Source organism: Hemitrygon akajei, chromosome 8, assembly GCF_048418815.1.
Source record: "Hemitrygon akajei chromosome 8, sHemAka1.3, whole genome shotgun sequence".
Taxonomy (NCBI): domain Eukaryota; kingdom Metazoa; phylum Chordata; class Chondrichthyes; order Myliobatiformes; family Dasyatidae; genus Hemitrygon; species Hemitrygon akajei.
In genome coordinates, this window is record NC_133131.1 from 16815546 (window position 1) to 16836195 (window position 20650).

The window sequence follows — 20650 nt, forward strand, 5'->3', positions numbered from 1 at the left end:
GCAGGGGCCACAGTGAATCAAAAGTGCCTCCAGTAAGATTTCAGAAAGTTTATTATCATTTAAAGTTGACAGTTACCAGTGTTCTGTTAACTGACCACTTGATTGTTCGGAAGTTCCGATGATAGGTACACAGAGCTTAGAAAAATAAAGAACTATGGGTAACCCTAGGTAATTTCTAAAGTAAGTACATCTACTTCGGCACAGCATTGTGAAACATTTTCTATGTTTCTATGATTCGGCATCGAATTCACTCATCATTCGGGAATGTGAGCTGGGAATCCAGAGTGTGGGGGGGGGGGGGGGGATATTGCCAGATCTGGGGGTCTTGGGTGTGGCTGGGACCAGTGACCATACTGTTGATCAGCTGTGTGCAACGTATAAAAAAAGTGAAATAAAAGTGTATTTGGGTATTATAAAAATGTGTAACATCCAATAATTTGGAAAATCTGCTATTAGAACATAGAATATAGAAATCTACAGCCCTTCAGCCCACAAGATTGTCCCGACCATGTAACCTAGTCTAGAAACTGCCTGGAATTTCCCTACCACATAGCCCTCTAAGCTCCATCTACCTATCTAAGAGTCTCTTAAAAGACCCTATTGTTTCTGCCCCTACCACCGTCGCTGGCAGTGCGTGCACCTGTCACTCGCTGTGTGAAAAACTTACCTCTGACCATCCCCCTTGTACCTACTTCCAAGCACCTTGAAACTGTGCCCCCTATTCCAGCAGTTCCAACGTTCCCAGTGTGCTGGGTTAATCAGTCTTTAGTTTAAACTGAACTTCCATACCAGAGGTTTGTTTTTTGTTGTTGCCTGGGATGGTGACCCCCTTCTCTTTCTCTTTCACTTGCAGGTATAAGCACGTCGCAAGGACAGAGCGTGCCTGTCATTAACAGCGTGGCAGCGGGCAGTCTGGCGGCTTTGCAGCCTGTACAGTTCTCACAGCAGCTCCACAGTCCGCACCAGCAGCCAATCATGCAGCAGTCTCAGAGTCACATGTCGCAGCAGCCCTTCATGGCCACGGTGACCCAGCTGCAGAACTCTCACAGTAAGACCTTGTCGTGACTTGGAGAGGGTGGTGCTGAAATGTATGGGCCCAGAGCTCTGCACTGCAATCAAGGCGGCACAATAACTGTTGCATTCTTTCTTGAAACCTTAAAGGGGGAAAAAGCTGAGGAATTTTTTTTTTTTACTTATCTTCAAAAAGTTCTTTTTCTTGCATGGCTGGGTGCTGTACTTTACAGAATCAGGTGAATTTTGGGTTACCGTTCCAGCATTATCGTGAGTTTAGATTTCCTCAGATTCACAACCCATAACGCCATGAGACATAGGAGCAGAATTAGGCCATTCAGCCCATCGAGTCTGATTTATTATCCTTGATGCCCTTACTAATCAAGAACCTATCACCTCCACTTTAAGTGCACCTAACGACTTGGTGTGCACAGCTGTCTGTGGCATGAAGTCCACAGATTCACCCTCTGGCTAAAGAAATTCCTCCTCATCGCTGTTCAAAAGGGATGTCCCTCTATTCTGGGACTCTGCCCTCTGGCCCTAGACTCTCCCACTGTAGGAAACACACTCCATCTAGTCCTTTCAATATTCAACAAGTTTCTGTGAGTTCCCTTATAGGGCTTTTAAGCTCAGCGAGTACAGGTCCAGAGCCAGCAGATGCTCATGATACCTGGAAACATGAAACATTCTAGTGAACTTCCTTTTACAATATCCTTAAAATACTAGACCGGGTCAATGGAGAAGTATCCTGGTGATGGTCTTAGCAAGTGGACGGAATGATTGTGCATGATAATGACTGTGTTTGAGAACAAACATGAGGCTGGCTGTTATTTCGTAGCATAAATTAATATATTTATCTTCGGGACAGTGACATTGCTGACAAGATCAGCATTCAGCCATAATAGAATGGTAGAAGAGTCATGATGGGCCGAATGGCCTAATTCTTCTCTTATGCCCTAAGGTCTTATTCACCATCCCTAGATACTCTTGAATTGAGGCAGCATTTAGGAACCAACCACACTGATAGGTCTAGACCATGTAAGGATAGCAAATTTCCTTCACTAAAGAACATTAGTGAACTAGGCAGGTTTTGTCAACTACCCTTGAGCTTTACAGCCAATAACTTTAATCCAAGCACTTTCTACTTGCTGCCCCTTTTAAGTAACTGAATCTAAATTATCTGGCCTGGCAGGTGACAAACTCTTGCCTCAGATTAGTACTTTGGGCTAAAATGAAAACGGAACACACTGGAAAGAGTCAGCATGTCAGACCGCAAAGGTGGGAAGAGAAAAAGAGTAGAAGACGCTTTGTCAGAACTGGGAAGGAGTGAAAAGAAGCTTATGAAGCTGCAGCGAGCAAAGAGGATGTTGTAATAGTTAATAGTTGGTTGTTACTTCGGTAATGTGACATGAAATACGATGAGGAGCAGTACTTTTCCACAAGGCGCTTTGGTAGAACAACATCAAAAGGGTCAAAGGTTTTTCTGCGCTCAGACTTACTGGGCGATCTTACAGATTGCTAACCCACCACCCAAAAAAAGCTAGTCAAACAAAGCAGACAAGTTAATTCACAGAAGGCGCAAACCACCTCTCCCTGACTGAGGCACTTTTATTTCACTGCCAAAGGTGCTGTCTCTGATGATGCAAGATTAAAAATAAAATTAATTTTACAACCTTGCTGGTATCCTTACTGTTAACCCTCAGACAGCCAGTAGGCCTGGACACCTAAACCCAAGCAGTAATCGCAATTAACTTGGCTTTATCAAATAACAAAATTCTCAAAATACTGAAAGCTAATTTATATATTATTTTAAATGCTTGTGTCAGACACACAGCTCTCCACGTTCTTCATTCTTGTTATGATATGTTCAGGTTACATCTGCCCTCATAAATGCCAAAGATAAATCACTATGTCAATATTTTGCACTCAGTTTAGCAATGTCAACAGCCCTGGTGTAGATGTTTGCAGGGGCCTTTCGCTGTCTCCGAGGAGTGAGGACATGGAAGCTATCTCACAGCTTCGTTGCCTTTTTATATACAAAAGTTCTTTCAGTCATTCCACTCCTCTCCCTCTTTACCCCTGCTGAAGCAGGCTGCACTTACTGTTCCTATAATCTATGGCTTCTATCACTGAAAAGACAAGGGTAACAGGTGTACAAGAATATCACTTCCTACTTATACCCCTCCAAATCACACGCCACCCTCTATTCAACACGTATATCCACTATCGCCAGTACTTCGAATTATGGCTTATGTTTGCAAAATGGCCTAGTAATTGGTGGAATTTTAAGAAGGTTGTAAGGTCCAGAGTCAGTCACTGTGCTACCACATCATTTACCTCAGGATTAAATCAGATAAGTGCGCTTTAAGTTACAAGGTCCACCAGTTGTGGAAGGGTAATTCCTCCGCACCTTCTGTGCTTTTCAGAAGCTTCCTTCTGTTATTGGGCTACCACGGAGGTGGATGCCGCCTTCATGAAAGTTCTGATTTTTCTTCGATGCTTAGTAAGCCATGACACAGATTGCAGTGATATGAGGCAAACGGTGGCCTCGGCCACTAAAAATTAAGTTTTTTCCAGACAATTCTTGTTTAATAAAACCAGAGATTGTTGGAAATATTTGGCAGGTCTGATGTTATCTGTGAAGAAACAAACAAACATTGTTTCAGGTCTGTGACCTTCGATCAGAATTTCTCCACAAGGGCAGGCCCAGGAGAGAGAAGACAGGTCATTTAATAGCTGAGACTGCCGCAGAGCTATTGATTCCAGAAGCCATTTGCCTGTTACAATGGTGGGGTTCCATACATTTCTCAATAGGCCAATAGGCTTAGGGCCAGCACTTCTTAAAACACATTGTCATTTGCACCCAGTCAGTGTATTTTCCTCATCAGCATAAAAGACTGAGGGGCAGTGTTGATGTGCATAACCTGAGTGCACACAAACCGCAGATGGAACTCCTCAAACAAGAAAATTTAGCTTCTAAAGTTTCAGGACAAGTCTCTAATCATCCAATTCCAAGGACCAGTTGAATCTCTTGAGCTTAATATGTCTGAAATAGTATTAGTATGGCATTGTATTGAAAGCCGACTCTAAAAGAGGGTACCGGTACTTTCCACTGATCATTGATTTTGGCCGAGCAGTGATCTGTGCACAGTCACCTATTGCTCATTCCACTTGGTGCCTTCATAGCACCGGACCTTGTAGGCACCGGACCTTGTAGGCACCGGACCTTGTAGGCACCGGAACTTGTAGGCACCGGACCTTGTAGGCACCGGACCTTGTAGGCACCGGACCTTGTAGGCACCGGACCTTGTAGGCACCGGAACTTGTAGGCACCGGACCTTGTAGGCACCGGACCTTGTAGGCACCGGAACTTGTAGGCACCGGACCTAGCTTGCGAATTATGATGGGAAGCAGATTCCCGAAGTGCTTCACAGACGGAACGCCGGAGGAACTCAGCAGGTTAGGCAGGACCTGATAAAGCGTCTTGGCCTGAAGCGGTGCCTGTTCACATCTGTCCTTAGATGCTGCCTGACCTGCTGAGTTCCTCCACACATTGAAGGTCTATTATTCAAGGTTTCTAGCATTTGCAGGTTCTCTAATGTCATCTGAAATGCCCGTTTCAGTGGGCTCTAGCCGTTAAGATTTGAACCATGCAAGTAATATGTAAGTACTGGAATTCATCTCTTCAATTTGGAGGAATTGTTCCACTGTCTTTAGACATTCTGACCCTGTACCTCGCACAGTGTTTTTTGGAGCCTTTTGGGGTATTGAGGAAGGAGGGAAAAACGAAAAACCAACTCGTACTGCAAACACAAAAAGCTCCCAGCAAATTAGTGGGCTTACCTGCTGACAACTTGCTGTTCTGACTGAAGTTATTCAGCAATAGTCATCACCTCTTTGGCAGCATGAGTTGGTCGATGGTTTACATTGGTTTTCCTAATTACAACAATCATTCTTGTGTGTATATGCCCAAGGAATGACATACATGTGCCCTTTGGAGATGGTATAGCACAGATGTACCACCTCCAAGCAAGGTATGTCTTTCCTTAAGTACGAAGACCAAGACTGTGCACGTTGACTCCAGGAGTCATCTTACCATGCAAATGCAAACAGCATCCCTTTCCTTTTAAATCCAAGGCCAAGATACCACAGGCCTTTGAGATCTCTTTTTTATAAGCATATTAAACCTTGATGAAGCTGCACAGCCATACTCAGCTCTACATCAACTTCTGCAAGTGTCTTACCATTTAGGAAGGGATTCTGCTTTTCCATTCTCCCTTCCAAAGTGAATGGTCTTAATTTTACAAAATGACAACACAACTCCTGTGTTTGTGGTCACTCTCCCTGCCCTTATCCTTTTGTGTCCTCTTCTAAACCGACTTTCAGGCCAGCCTTCTGTTCCATCAGCAAGTTTGGAGATGTTCATTTCGGACCTTTGCAGTTTCCCTGTGATTCCTGGAAACTGGAAGAGGAGTTGGCTATTTTCACTGCAAGGAGAGGAGGGAGGGAGTGGGCAGCTGGAGACATGATGGTTGTAGCCTGTGATTGCAGGCATCCAGCTCAAACTATTAGAGTCCCTGTAATCCAGGGGTTCCCAACCTTTTTTATGCTATTGACCAATACCATAAGGCAGAGGAAGCCCTGCTGTATACTCCTGGTCTGAAGGCTGCTCTTTATGAGGAGCTGGTGATGTTCAATGCTATCAAATAGATCTAAGGCCACAGTCGCCAACTCTAAATTCTCCTTTGAGAAGAAAACATACACAAAGTTCTGCACAGTGAGCTTGTCTTCCCCTTCTATTGAAGTTAATGATGCCTAATGAGTTGCTGCTTTGCTCTGAGCCAATATTATGCTACTGAGGTGGATCAGATTTTCAACGAAACACCTCACCAGATGCAGTACAACCATGCTGACAATTTCCTTTGTAAAGAATATTTATTAATTTAGCGCCTCAGAAATGGATAACAACAGTATATCTCATTGAACACACACAAAATGCTGGTGGAACGCAGCAGGCCAGGCAGCATCTATAGGAAGAAGCACTGTTGACATTTCGGGCCAAGACCCTTCGTCAGGACTAACTGAAAGAAAAGATAGTAAGGGATTTGAAAGTAGGAGGGGGAGGGGGAAATCTGAAATGATAGGAGAAGGCAGGAGGGAGTGGGGTGAAGCTAAGAGCTGGAAAGGTGATTGGCAAAAGGGATACAGAGCTGGAGAAGGGAAAGGATCTTGGGATGGGAGGCCGAGGGAGAAAGAAAGGGGGAGGGGAGCACCAGAGGGAGATGGAGAACAGGCAAAGAGTGATGGGCAGAGAGAGGAAAAAAGGGGGGGGGGGGGGGGAATAAAAATTAGCCCTGACGAAGGGTCTCAGCCCGAAACATCGACAGTGCTTCTTCCTATAGATGCAGCCTGGCCTGCTGCGTTCCACCAGCCTTTTGTGTGTGTTGTTTGAATTTCCAGCATCTGCAGATTTCCTCGTATATCTCATTGATGTCATTTTAAAACTTACCTTTGTTTACAGCCTTGGAGCTTGTGCTAAACTTTCTCAATCAGTACTATCTCCTGGACTGATATGTAAATTATGTTATTGTTAAACTGCTTCAAGTTAAAGATTTCATTGTTTGAGTAAATGTGGGAAAGCAGTGTGCTGTTGAGCTCGTTACAGAAGTGTGTCTTGAGTTTTTGTTGCGTTCTCTATTGTGATTATGAAGAAATTAGAGGTTTGAAGATTAAGGTTCGTGACAGACTTGCCCATCTAACACTGCTCTTTTGTTTTGCTTTCCTTCCAGTGTACACACATAAACCAGATCCTCCCCAGTATTCCCACACTGCACGCTTCCCGTCAGCGATGGTCGTCGCGGATACAGGAAGCATCAGTGCGCTAGCAAGCATGTCCTCCAGCAAGCAGGTAACTGAATGCAGCAGCTACAGCAATTCCTCAAAGTGCCTACAGATCGCTGGCATTTAGAGACCTTACTCTGGAGTTGAAGGCCATTGTATGCCAGAAATATATATTGACTGTGAATGACACGCAGTTCAAGATCTGATTGGTGTATGTAACAGGTCGATGTACAGTGGATTGCGGTTAATTGGGACACATCGGGACCAGTCTATTTTGGCCCAATTAAGCGACTGCCCTAATTAGCTGAAGTTCTATGGAAATAGTTTAAAAGGTATAAAAAAGACCAAATGAGTAATAAATAATGTATTTAAATGAACAAATGAGAACACCACCAGTAGTACTACAGTACTATAAAACTGTATATTAGTTCATGATAGTAATCGACGGAGGAATTCTTCCAAAGTATGCAATGAACAATATCAGCATGGACACCTAATGGACTGCTATCGATGATTGCATCCTGCAAGTCTTCATTTTCATTGTAACATTCAAGATGACTGTCGATACCTTCAAATTCATCATAGTTCCTAACTTGCTGAAGTAGTGGAATAGTTTCATTTTCATTCCCGGCCATTTCTAGCATCTCCAAGCCTGAGTGATGAAACTGCAGTGAGCAAAACCGTTCTGAATTGTCTTACTGCTTATTCCTCACAACTATCAGTGACAAAAATCACTGCTTTATCAACACAAACACAAGCAACTGACACTATTTAAAAACTGGTCAATGAAAGCATGGTATAGCATTTAACAGCTGCACAAGTGTGTGCGACTAACACTAGTTGGAACCTGTTCAGCAACAGTCTCCTGTCCCAATTAAGTGGCATAGTGTCCCAAATAAACAACGGGAATCCTGGCAGTTTTCTCAATTAGTTTTGGCACTTTAAGAGTTGCTCCAAATAAGTGGCTGTCCTGATTAACCAATAGCCCAATTAAACGGATCCACTGTGTTTATCAGCAGTGGGTGAATTTTTTAAGTGATTTATTTCTTTAGAGGGTGATTTGGTTGGGATTTCCTCCACAGTCTTAATTTTCAAATTCTCATCCTTCCTTTCAAGACCCTTATCTTTCCTTCTCCCTTTTCCTGCAGCCTTATACCATTCCTCCTAGATCTGATTGCACAGATCTGATTATTCCATGACTGATTGGCCGTCAGTTTTGGGATTACCACACTAAACTTCTCAGTCCATCTACTCCACCTCCTTCACAGAGGGTTCTCCGAAGATCCATATTCCTATATTTCCATCAGACACGGGCAGGCCATTTCAGTCCAAGGAATCCATTGCAGCCCATGAAACAATCCCACATCCCCGCTCATTTTTTTCCCCTGTAACTTCCAGCTCCCTCTAGACTCTACCACTTATATATATACTGGGGGCAATTTTTTCTTGTTGTTCTTAAGCCTGTTACCCCTACTGGGGTATAGACCACTGAGAGCAGTTCACCAGAGTCCACTGCCCTGGCCAATGTTTCAAGTCCAGGTGTAGCCTGCCTATACATCTTCAAGGCGAAGATCTTTCCTCTCCCAGGGCTGAGGTATTTGGAGCTTCGGCTGGCATTTCTGTAGAATTGGGTTTTTAATGGGATGGGGTTGTTAGCCCTACGCCCAGCCTTCCTCCTTTCTTAGATTACCCACCAATCAACTTGTCTTCTATTGGAATGCCCAGACAAAATCCATGTGGACACAGGATAAATGTACAAACTCCATACAGGCAACACCAGAGCTCAGCGTTACATATGAGTCACTAGACAGAGTCACTGCGTCGCCAACCCCTCCCCCCCCCCCCCCCCATTATGTGACAAGGTGCCGAATTTTACTGACAATGCTCCTGGAATGTTCTACTATGTTAAAGGGGCCATATGAATGAAAGACTTGAAAATGAGTAAGATTTCGACCAAATTTACATTGGACGTCACTGAGCACTCTCAAATACATTAACACAGAGGATCAAGAAGTATAACAGTGGACTTCTGGATTCTTGCAGCAAGCCCCTGATTATCCTTTACAATTGTCTCTTTTAATCAAACTTGCAACACAAACAAACATTGAGTAACGTGCCCCGTTTTGGCCGCCTAATGACTTGCCAAAGTGAGGCTCCATTTGCCAACAGTAAAAGATTCTCAGTTGAAAAGTAGGAATTGTTCCCAGTGCTCAAACCAACCTTTATCCCCACCCAAACAACAAAACAAAAGTACCTCATCTGATAATTACTGTTTCACATTTTGTGGGACTTGCTGTATGGAAAATTGGCAGTTAATCCTAATTTACAACAGATCTACAAAAGTATTTCATTGGTGGTGTATGGTTTTGGACATTCTGAAGTCATGAAAAGTACTACAGAAATGTAAACCTGTTCTAGATGTTCAAAATTCAAGGTTTGAAGTAAATTTACTATCAAAGTCTCCACGTATTACCCTGAGATTCATTTTCTTGTGGGCATGTTTCGATGTCGGTGATACTACTTTTGAACTGGAAAACATGAGAGAGTAATAGTTTATAAACTAGCTCAGAGCCAGAGAACAGAAGGTGGTGGAAGAGCAGAAAGGGGGTTGAATAGAGGAAAGGGCAATGTCTGGATAAGCGGATGAGGGCGAGAGGAATGGAAGGTTAAGCTGATAGATAAGGAAGGAGGAAACGTGAGTGGAGTATAAATACCAGCATGGAGTGGCAGGGCTGAATGGCCTATTCCGTGTTGTATCTCCCACATAATCCTATCTGGGGGTGTTATTAAATACCAGCAAGGGTGAAGAGGTGAGAGTGAGCAATCAAGATACAAACCTACATGGTTAGTTAACAAGAAAAGCAAATGAATACAAGATTGCAAAAGCCATCATAAATTACAGCACTGACAGTTACCGGCTGCACTCCGAGCAATACTCCAAGCAAAAACAAGGCAGCTCTCTGTTTTATGACAGTTGGGTGCGGCTCAGTTCAAGGTGGACTGAGATGTGAAGCCTGCTGGTTGCTCTGAGTAAATTCTCTTTCCACATGGGTTGGCTTTATTGCATCCTTTCTGCTGTATAAATCTGAGTCATTGGTACACTGCCTCTTAGGAGCAGTAATGACTTATTTAAGGGAATTGTGATCAAGCTGATTTGATGAAGCTTTCATTATGGAAATGGAAAGAATTTAAAGTTCAAAGAACATTTATAATCAAAGCATGTACACTGTATACAACCTTGAGTTTCGATTTCTTGCAGGCAGCCACCAAACAAAGAAAAATGACAGAACCCGTTAAAAAAATAACTCGCACGGCAATGACTGTCAATGTGCGTAAGAATAGAACAAATTGCGCAAAGAATTAACAAGTAAACAAATAACACACAGGACATTAACCGCGGAGTCACTGAAAGTGAGTCCGCAGCCACAGAGACAGCTCAGCACTGAGAGAGGTGAAGCTGGTCCTGGACCCTGATGGCTGCAGGCCATAACCGTGGAGCCAGCTCAGCACCGAGGCGAGTGTCAATGTTTGCAGCTCACAGCTGCAGAGTCAGTTCAGCGCTGAAGCAAATAAACCTGGCAGAACAGTGAGCTGAACACGGGCTTGTCCTTTGTTTAAAGTAATGCCTCCTATGAGATATTGTGCAGGGAGAAGAAGGCAGTTCCGTATCTCAGTGAAAGCCGTGAGATTAGACTATGCAGCATCTTTTCCCCACTGTTTAATCTTAACCATCCAATAACTTGCATTTTATTTAGTGCTTCCAGTCTGTCCCAAGCCACTTGAAAGGATCTCTTTCAAACAAAATTTGACAGTATTGCTCAGGAGGTAATTAGAGAAATGAGACTGGAGAGTTAAGACCCAAATTTAAGGAGGTGAGAGAGGGAGAGAATTCCAGACTTCAAGATGAGGCACTTGTGGAATGGTCCCCAAAGGTGGAACAGTATAAATTGGGGATGAGCTAGAGACCGGAACTGGAGGAGTGCAGAGATTTTGGATGATTACTAGATCGCAGGAAATAAAAGGTAGAGAAGGAAGAAACTGGATGAGTTTTATCAAAGTACATGTGAGATATTGCATGGAAACAATGAATCTGAAAGTGCTACTGACCAACCATTGAAGGTTACCAAGCTGAGAGAGCAGAGTTGCTGAGAGCGATTTCATAAACCCTGCTGCAAATTGCTACCACCTCACTCTGGGTGCCATGGTGGCGTAGCAGTTAGCGCGATGCTATTCCAGCTCGGGACATCAGAGTTCAGTGTTCATAGTTCAGTCCTGGGTTCCTCTGTAAGGAGTTCGTATGTCCTGTACGTGGATTGCGTGGGTTTTCCCCAGGCAATCCAGTTTCCTCCCCCAGACCAATGACCTACCTGGTAGCTTAATTGGTCATTGTAAATTGCCCCATGATCTGGTCAGGATTAAATCAGGGTTGTCGGGAGTTGTTGGGCCATGTGGCTCAAAGGGCCAGAAGGACCGATTCCACGCTATAGCGCTAAATAGATAGAACAAATAAAGCTCCTGTTAGTGGTTGCAGAGCCAGCAACCAGTCAGTAATGGTGGCTATCCTTCCCATAATTCTTTGTGATTCAGAAATCACTCAATCAGTTGCATTCTTGAATCTTCAATTATGGAAGCAACCGTAGCTTTGCCTGGAAGTGAAGTTACTTTGGAAGCAATATTCATCTGGTTCACCATGGAACCTTGGCACATAAATAAGAGCACTATATTAGGTCTAACATGGAGAATAGCTGGCTACTGACTGGTTCATAATCACTAATTGTAGAGAAGACCTCCATTTTTAACACTTTAAAATTAAGATAACATTTTGAAATAACTTGTCTACATTGAATATTAAATCAAAGGGATGATTCCCTGTAGTCTATTTTTTGTTCAAACATAAACATCAGCTTTATATGGGAAAGAAATCCAAAGAATTAAAAGGAGCTTAAAAACAGCAAATTACTGCAGAGATAACTCAATGGGCCGAATTGCCCAAATCTGCTCTTATTGAGAACCCTGACAGTGTGAAAATTTTGTTAAAAAGAAAATGGTAGTTGAAATATTAAAATAAACTCCATTCTCTGGGAAGAAGATCCTGGGCAAATAATTTATTCCCAATCTGTTACATGAGGGTTTTGCTGAATTGCTATTACAGGTCACAATATGATCGGGCTAGAACTTGCTGGGAAAATTCTGCCAGGTCCATATCAAATGGACGGCATTTACCACTTCTCTGAGGATCTGCTGGCTTAGCTCAGCAGAAATCCCAAACTTGCTGGTGAGAATCCTCTTTCCCAGTTTTGCTCCGACATCTGATTCCTTGTGGAATACTGAGGTGGAGCATAAACTTGCTGAATGTCCTGGAGCTTGTGCTGGGATATCCCAGGTTAGACTTCAGGACCAGAATCAACTTTATTATCATTCTCTTATATGTTGTGAAATTAATTGTTTTACAGCAGCAGTACAGTATAAAGTCATAAATTTCCAATAAATTACAAAATAAACAAACGGTGCAAACAAAAAAGAAATACTGAGTTAGTATTCATGGATCATTCAGGGGAAGAAATTGTTTATGAATCATATGTGAGTCTTCACTCTTTACCTGCTCCCTGATGATAGAAATGAGATGAGGAGATGTCCTGGAGGGTCCTTAATGAAGATAACATTGATGTTAAGACTTGGCACTGCAAGCCCATTCATCGGAGAGGCTATGTCAGGAGGATAAATGGGAGGTGGTTTATTTCTTTTAAAAGATCCTTGCATGCTGCCCAAGTGCTACACCTGCCCATTCACCACCTCCCTCACTTCCATTCATGGTCCCAGGCAGTCCTTCCAAGTGAGGCAACACTTCACCTGTGAATCTGCTGGGGTCACCTATTGTGTCCAGGGCTCCCGATGCGACCTCCTCTATATTGGTGAGACCCAATGTAAATTGGGGACTGCTTCATTGAGCACCTCCACACCATCTGCCACAAAAAGGACTTCCCAGTGGCCAAACATTTTAATTCCGATTCCCATTCCCATTCTGATGTGTTACTCCCTGGCCTTCTCTTATGACGAGATGAGGCCACCCTCAGGGAATATATATTCTGTCTGGGTAGCCTCTAACCTGATGGAATGAATATCGATTTCTCCTATCAGTAAACAAATCCCCCCCACCACTTCCTCTATTCCCCACAGTGAGCTTTTACCTCTTGTCATGTGCCTATTACCTCCCCTTGGGTCCCCTCCCAGTTCCCTTTCTCCTATTGTCCATTCTCCTCTCTTATCAGATTCCCTCTTCCTCAGCCCTTGAACACCCCCTCCCACCTGGCTTCACCTATCACTTTCTAGCTAGCCTCCTTCTCCTCCCCCCCACCTTTTTATTCTGGTGTTGTCCCCCTTCCTTCTCAGACCTGGTGAAGGGTCCCGGCCCAGAACATCGACTGTTTATCAACTTCCACAGATGCTGACTGACTTGCTGAGTTCCTCCAGCATTTTGTGTGTGTGGCTCTGGATTTCCAGCATCTACAGACTTCCTTGTGTTTTAAAATTCTGTTTGCTCTAATGATTTTAATTATTATAAAAGTTCTTATTCTTTATAATTCTTGGTTTTTTAAGTATGTTTTATTGTAAATTCTTCAGCCACTGTTAAGTGCTTAAAAGAGGCAAGGCCTGGGGGTGTGGTCTATCTAGTTTTCTGGAATTCTTGGCTTTTTAGAGGCAGGGCTTACTCATGCCGACCCATATGTTTGCATTGTGACGCACAAGACAATTACTACTAGCAAGCTGGTACCTGGGGATTGGTAAAAGGTGTACGGGAATATGATTGGTCTAACTGCTGCCAGCTAGTTCTGGCCTATCATGTTATACACGTCCGACAGGCGAGGGATGACCTTTGTTACTGATGATTAGCCCTGTTAGCCAAGTTAGCCCCCAAATTTCCATCTTGTTCAGGATGGGTAAGGCTAACAGCTTGCAAGACATACGTATTTAAATGATTTTTAATACAAATTCAACCACAAAATTATTTGAAAAACTAAAGTTTTGATAAGAACATAGAATATTACAGCACAGTACAGGGCCTTTGGTCCATGATTGTGCACCGACCTTTCACCCTACTCTAAAATCAATCTAACTCTTCCCTCCTACATAGCTCTCCAAGTTTTTAAAAATGTCTTTAATGTATCTACCTCTACCACAACCCCTGCTTTCGTGTTCCATGCACCCACCATTCTCTGTAAAAATTTTAGTTCGGACATTCCTCTATACTTTCCTCCAGTCACCTTAAAATTAAGCCCCCTTGTGTTAGCCATTTCCACCCTCGGAAAAGGTCTCTGGCTGTCTACTCAATCTATGCCTCTTATCACCTTGGTCACCTCTGTCAAGTCACCTCTTTGCTCTGAAGAGAAAAGCCCTAGCTCGCTCGACTTATCCCATAAAATATGCTCACCAGTCCAAGGAGCATCCTGATAAATCTCTTCAGCACCCTCTCTAAAGCTCCACGTCCTTCCAATATTGAAGTGACCAGTACAGAATACAATACTCCGTGTAGTCTAATCAGGGTTTTATAGAGCTACAAAATTGACTCATGGCTCTTGAACTCAATCCCCCAACTGATAAAGACAACATATACCTTCTTAATCAGCCTATTAACTTGCCTGGCAACTTTTCAAAGTTCAAAGTACATTTATTATCAAAGTATGTCCCCATGTACTATCCTGAGATTCATGTTCTTGCAGAAATTCACAGTAGAACAAAGGAATACAATGCAAAACTACACATAAACACTGACTGACAAATGTGCAAATGAAGACAAACTGTGCAAATACAAAAAAAACCCAACATTAATAATAATAAATAACATTGAGGACATAAGTTGTAGAGTCCTTGAAGGTGAGGCCACAGGTTATGGAATCAGTTCAGAGTTGAGGTGAGTGAAGTTATCCACGCTGGTTCAGGAACCTGATGGTTGTAGGGTCATAACTGTTTATGAACCTAATGCTGTGGGATCTAAGGCTCCTGTACCACCTTCCCAATGGCAGGAGCAGGAGCTTACTCTTTTTAGCTTATATTTCATTGGGGGGGGGGGTGCTAAATTATAAATTGCAATATGTGATTTGTATAATGACCTGAAAAGACTTGAGTTTCCATCAGTTTTCCAATTTGATTTTCAAATCGACAGCATCCTGCGTGTAATTTTCCAAGGTGGCTTACATGATCAGACAGATACAAAGGTTGACACAGGAAAGAAATGGAGGCTCCTGTTAGTGAAAAACAACAGAGGGAAAGGTTGAAGGTGACATTATGTAAACCTGAGGCATAGACAGTTGAAGAATCTATGAAGAAAGCACTTCACAAAGGACTTCACAAAAGTTAAAAAGAAATGGTAATTGTCACCAAATTTATTCTTCAACAGTGAGCACACTCTGTCCTCTGTGCTTCCTTTTGTTCCAAGTTCAAAGTAAATTTATTATCAAAATGTGTATATGCTACCATATACTACCTTGTAGTTCATTTCCTTGCAGGCAATTACGGGGGACAAAAAGAAAGACAATAGGATTTCATGAGAAACTGTTCGTAAACAAAGACTGACAAACATCCAATGTGCAAAAGGAGAAACTGCAGTAAAATAATGCCGAGAGCAAGGGTTGTAATGAGTCCTTGAGAGTGCGTTTGTAGGTCGTAGAATCAGTTCAGAGTGGTGACAATTGAAGTTATCCACGCTGATTTAGGGGCCCGATGGTTGTAGGGTCATTAATGTTTCAGAACCTGGTGGTGTGGGACACAGGGCTTCTGAATCTCCTGTCTGTAGTAGCAAGAAGTGGATGGTGGAGGTGTCCTTGAGGATGGAATCTGCTTTCTTGTGCCAGTGCTCCATATAAGTGTTCTCAATGGTGGGGAGGTATTTGCCTATGATGGACTGGGCTGTATCCACCACTTCCTGTTAGAGGTTTTTGTTGCTGAGCATTGGTGCTTCTATACTAAGCTGAGGTTTGTTTGTTATTGTTGGCATTTACTGTTGGCAGCATTTCCTAGTTAATGTTCCAATGTCAGCAATTAAAATGTCTTTGTAAAGTCCAACCACGAAGCTCTCTGTGAAATGAAATTCTCCTTCCCCCACCCCCCCAACACCCGCCCCAGTGAGACCAAAACTCTTACCAGCTTGCTTCAACATGTACGTTAATAAAAAATGTATTTCATCAACTGGCGTTGGACAAAGCCAGGGAACGCTTACTGAAATAATTTATCCTGATTGTCTGGAAATAATCACTTGTGGATTGTCAGTTTATCAGACTTCATCTAGTACAGCCAAGAAATGATTGCAATTATTAGGTAAGCTCTTAATAAAATATAATTTTAAAATTACATTAGAGGCCTTTCTGTCAGTTATGTTTGTTTTGACTGAAGAAAAGCCTCTAGATTTCTGCTCTTCTAACATACAGTCAAGGGCAGTTTAAATGTACTCTCAGGTTAAAGGGGTATCAACTGCCATGATGAGGCCTCTCTGAGGTTGGAGGAGCAACACCTCATATTCCATCTGAGTAGCCTCCAAACTGACAGCCTGAACATTGATTTTTCTAACTTCCAGTAATGGCTTTTCCTTCTTCCTCCCTCCTCCCTTCTCCCTTCTCTTTATTTTCCGTTCCTTGTTCTTCTTACTTCTTCTCTTCTCACCTGCCTATCGCCTCCCTCTGGTCACCTTCTCCTTCCCTTTCTCTCATGGTCCACTGTCCTCTCCTATCAGATTCCTCCTTCTTCAGCCCCTTACTTCTTCCACCTATCACTTCCCAGCTTCTCACTTCACTCGTAAACACAAAGTACACTGCAGATGTTGGGGTCAAAGCAACGCGTACAACACGCTGGAGGAACCCAGCAGGTGGGACAGCATCCGTGGAAACGAGTATTCAACGTTTCGGGCCGTGACGAAGGGTCTCGGCCCGAAACGTTGACTGCTCGTTTCCATGGATGTTGCCCGATCTGCTGAGTTCCTCCAGCGTGTTGTACGTGTTGCTTCTCACTTCACTCCCTCCCCCAACCACCCGCTTGCCCCCTGCAGCTTGTAATCCTTCCTCTCTGCTCACCTTATTCTGGATTCTTCCCCCTTTCTTTCCAGTCCTGTTGAAGGGTCTTGGCCCGAAACATCAATTGTTTATTCCTCTCCATGGATGCAGCCTGACCTGCTGAGATCCTCCAGCATTTTGTGTGTGTTGCTCCAGCTGTGCAGTATCTGCAGAATCTCCTGTGTCTCCACAGATATGTGGCAAGATAACCAGAGGAAAGTTGACAGTTCATGCAAGAGGGAATAGGGAACAGGGAAGTAAATGGGAGAATGGGATTGATGAGATCTTCTGAGAGTCACAATGATTCCGGGGGCAGTCAGCCTCCTTTTACATCATCAGAAAACATGATGAAGTTTTCCATATCTTTTCTCTGCTTTTCACATCTCCTTTTTAATTTCACTCCCATATTTCCTACGCACTTTCTGCCTGTATTAAGCTCTTAGTGCCCTACATTAAAATTCTAATTTTTTGCCTTACGCTCTGTCCAACTTGACATCCAAGGAGCACTAGATTGGTGGTCCTAGCATTATTTTGTGGGAACATGTTTACACTCGGTCTCAATCTCTATACATACTCTTTCAAGTAACACACAAAATGCTGGATGATGATGAAAGGTCTCAGCTCAAAACATTAACTGATTATCCTTGTGTAGTTATTCCCTGACCTGCTGAGCATTTTGTGTGTGTTGATCTGGATTTCCAGCAGAACCTCTTGTGTTTATCTTCAGGTTGTTTCCATTCTTCCCAGACCAGTTCTCCGTCTGGCAACACTTTCCTTCCCTCAGTTTGCAATTTTTTTCCCTCTTTTATCTTTTTTTCTTATCAACAGCGATATTGCATCTAATTGAATTATGATCACTGACACCAGCGTGCTCTCCCACGGACGCCCTTCACTGCACCATCACTGGCTAAAACTAAACCCAGAATTGCTCCACAGCTTCTGCACCTGCACAGCTCTGACTGTCCGGAAATCCTCACTGCAGGCACCGTCCCTGCACAGCAGATTGGGCAGTGAGCAGTGACCACGGCCACGCTGAGGCTTCCTGACGGCCGTCAGATAACTCGTGGCGTCAGAGGCGTTGTCCACTGTCTCTCGGTGCCTCCAATAACTAAAAACACTTTTAATAATTAACCATAAAAAATAAAGTATGTTTAAAATCATTAAACTGCTAAAATATAATTAGAAAAAGCAGAAGCACAGAAGCAGAAAAGTAGGAGTGGGGTAGGCCATTCAGTGCTTCTCGTCCGCTCAGTCATTCATTATAACCTTGGTTGATCTTTCTTAATCCCATTAACCCATTGCCTCCTCATAGCTTTTGGTGCCTGTGTTGTCTAGAAATTTATCTGTCTTCTTCTTAAAGAGATGCAGCGGCTTGGGCTCTGCATCAGTCGTGGAATATCCTCAGATTGACGCTATTTTTCCCTTCTCAATCCTAAATGGCATGCCCCGCACACTGAGACGGGGCCCCCTGCCTCGACACTCTACCCTCGCCTTCCCAGCCGGGAAGAATGCTTTTGGAGACCTGTCGGAATTTTTGCACACTTCGCTTAGTCCTGATTTAAATCAGAATCAGGTTTATTATCACATGTCGTAACGTGGCTGCGTTACAGCGCAAGACATAAAGAAATACCATAAGTTACAATAAAAAAAAAATGATTGCGCAGAAGAGGAATAAAGTTCTGAACTCTGGAACGCAAGTCAAGATGACCCAATCTCTCCTCCGGCCCCACCCTCCCCAAAAGCAGCCAGGAAGAACTGTTGTTGCATCCCTTTATGGCAAGTAAGTCCTTTCTTGGGTAATGGTGTATAGTACTCTAGGTGCGGCCTCACGTATGGTTATAAATTCTCTTGCAGCAAAGGGTAACATGCCACTTGACTTCTTTATTGCTTGCTGCATTTGCATGTTTGCATTCAGCGACTTTTGTTCAAGGACACCTGGTTCCTGAGCACATCAACATCTGCCAATCTGTCACCATTCTAACAATACTCTACTTTTCTGAGTTTCCTGCGCAAGTTAACAACCTTGCATTTATATACATTATTCTCAATCTACCCATTCTCTTAATTTGGTCACCTTGAAGCATTCTCCTCATAACTCACAGTCCCACCCAGTTTCATGTTGAAGGCAAACTTAGAAATATTACATTTGTCTTTGGTTATTGGCTTTCCGTCTCATTAATTTCTTATTGAAACCTCCTGTAGTTTTACATTGTAAATGAAGGTCAGCAAGGCCAGTCACATGAACAGAGCTGCACTTGATGTAGCAGTCATGTGACTGCCTAAAGCAGTCGTGAAGCTGCAATCAGTACGATCAGGAAGAGACGCTGGACTCCAGCACAATTAGGACTTCCTTGCCGCAATGGGGTTCATTAACACACCGGCTTGTGAGAAGGACGTAGCTGGCAGTTCCCTTCCAAATTACTGGCCAAAGAAAAGGGCAACCTGCCCCTATATGATTCAATTGACACCAAAGAGCTGTGCCTTTGCCAAAAAAAAATGAACAGCTTTTCCGAGGTGCATTGTAACTGATAGAAGCAAGGCAAGCTTTCATTTCTAGACATTTATGTTACTCAACATTGCATTTCAAGTACTACAAAACTTCCATGAAATAAGGTATTTAAGTGACTTTACTAAGTCCATCTATCATCTTCCAGCTTCTCACTTCCTCCCCCTCACCTGTTCTCACCTATCACCTTCTGGCTCCTCACTTCCTCCCCCTCACCTGTTCTCACCTATCACCTTCCGGCTCTTCACTTCCTTCACCCTCACCTGTTCTCACCTATCACCTTCTGGCTCCTCACTTCCTTCACCCTCACCTGTTCTCACCTATCACCTTCTGGCTTCTCACTTCCTTCACCCTCACCTGTTCTCACCTATCACCTTCTGGCTTCTCACTTCCTTCACCCTCACCTGTTCTCACCTATCACCTTCTGGCTCCTCACTTCCTTCACCCTCACCTGTTCTCACCTATCACCTTCCGGCTCTTCACTTCCTCCACCCTCACCTGTTCTCACCTATCACCTTCCGGCTCCTCACTTCCTTCCCCCTCACCTGTTCTCACCTATCACCTTCTGGCTCCTCACTTCCTTCCCCCTCACCTGTTCTCACCTATCACCTTCTGGCTCCTCACTTCCTTCCCCCTCACCTGTTCTCACCTATCACCTTCTGGCTCCTCACTTCCTTCCCCCTCACCTGTTCTCACCTATCACCTTTTGGCTCCTCACTTCCTTCACCCTCACCTGTTCTCACCTATCACCTTCTGGCTCCTCACTTCCTTCACCCTCACCTGTTCTCACCTATCACCTTCTGGCTCCTCACTTCCTTCCCCCTCACCTGTTCTCACCTATCACCTTCTGGCTCCTCACTTCCTTCACCCTCACCTGTTCTCACCTATCACCTTCTGGCTCCTCACTTCCTTCACCCTCACCTGTTCTCACCTATCACCTTCTGGCTCCTCACTTCCTTCACCCTCACCTGGTCTCACCTATCACCTTCTGGCTCCTCACTTCCTCCCCCTCACCTGTTCTCACCTATCACCTTCTGGCTCCTCACTTCCTCCCCCTCACCTGTTCTCACCTATCACCTTCTGGCTCCTCACTTCCTTCACCCTCACCTGTTCTCACCTATCACCTTCTGGCTCCTCACTTCCTTCACCCTCACCTGTTCTCACCTATCACCTTCCGGCTCTTCACTTCCTTCCCCCTCACCTGTTCTCACCTATCACCTTCCGGCTCCTCACTTCCTCCCCCTCACCTGTT

At 43.8% G+C, this 20650-nt stretch overlaps 1 protein-coding gene across 8 annotated transcripts in view; it reads left to right on the plus strand.

The window, feature by feature from the left end:
* LOC140731681 (hepatocyte nuclear factor 1-beta-like) overlaps positions 1-20650 on the plus strand; it is a 110571-nt gene that overhangs the window by 70587 nt on the left and 19334 nt on the right. For all 8 annotated transcript variants that reach the window (XM_073053340.1, XM_073053344.1, XM_073053342.1 and 5 more), the window contains 2 exons: positions 854-1048; positions 6801-6919. In XM_073053340.1, the coding sequence (XP_072909441.1) occupies positions 854-1048; positions 6801-6919 (314 nt within the window). The remainder of the gene's footprint in view (positions 1-853; positions 1049-6800; positions 6920-20650) is intronic.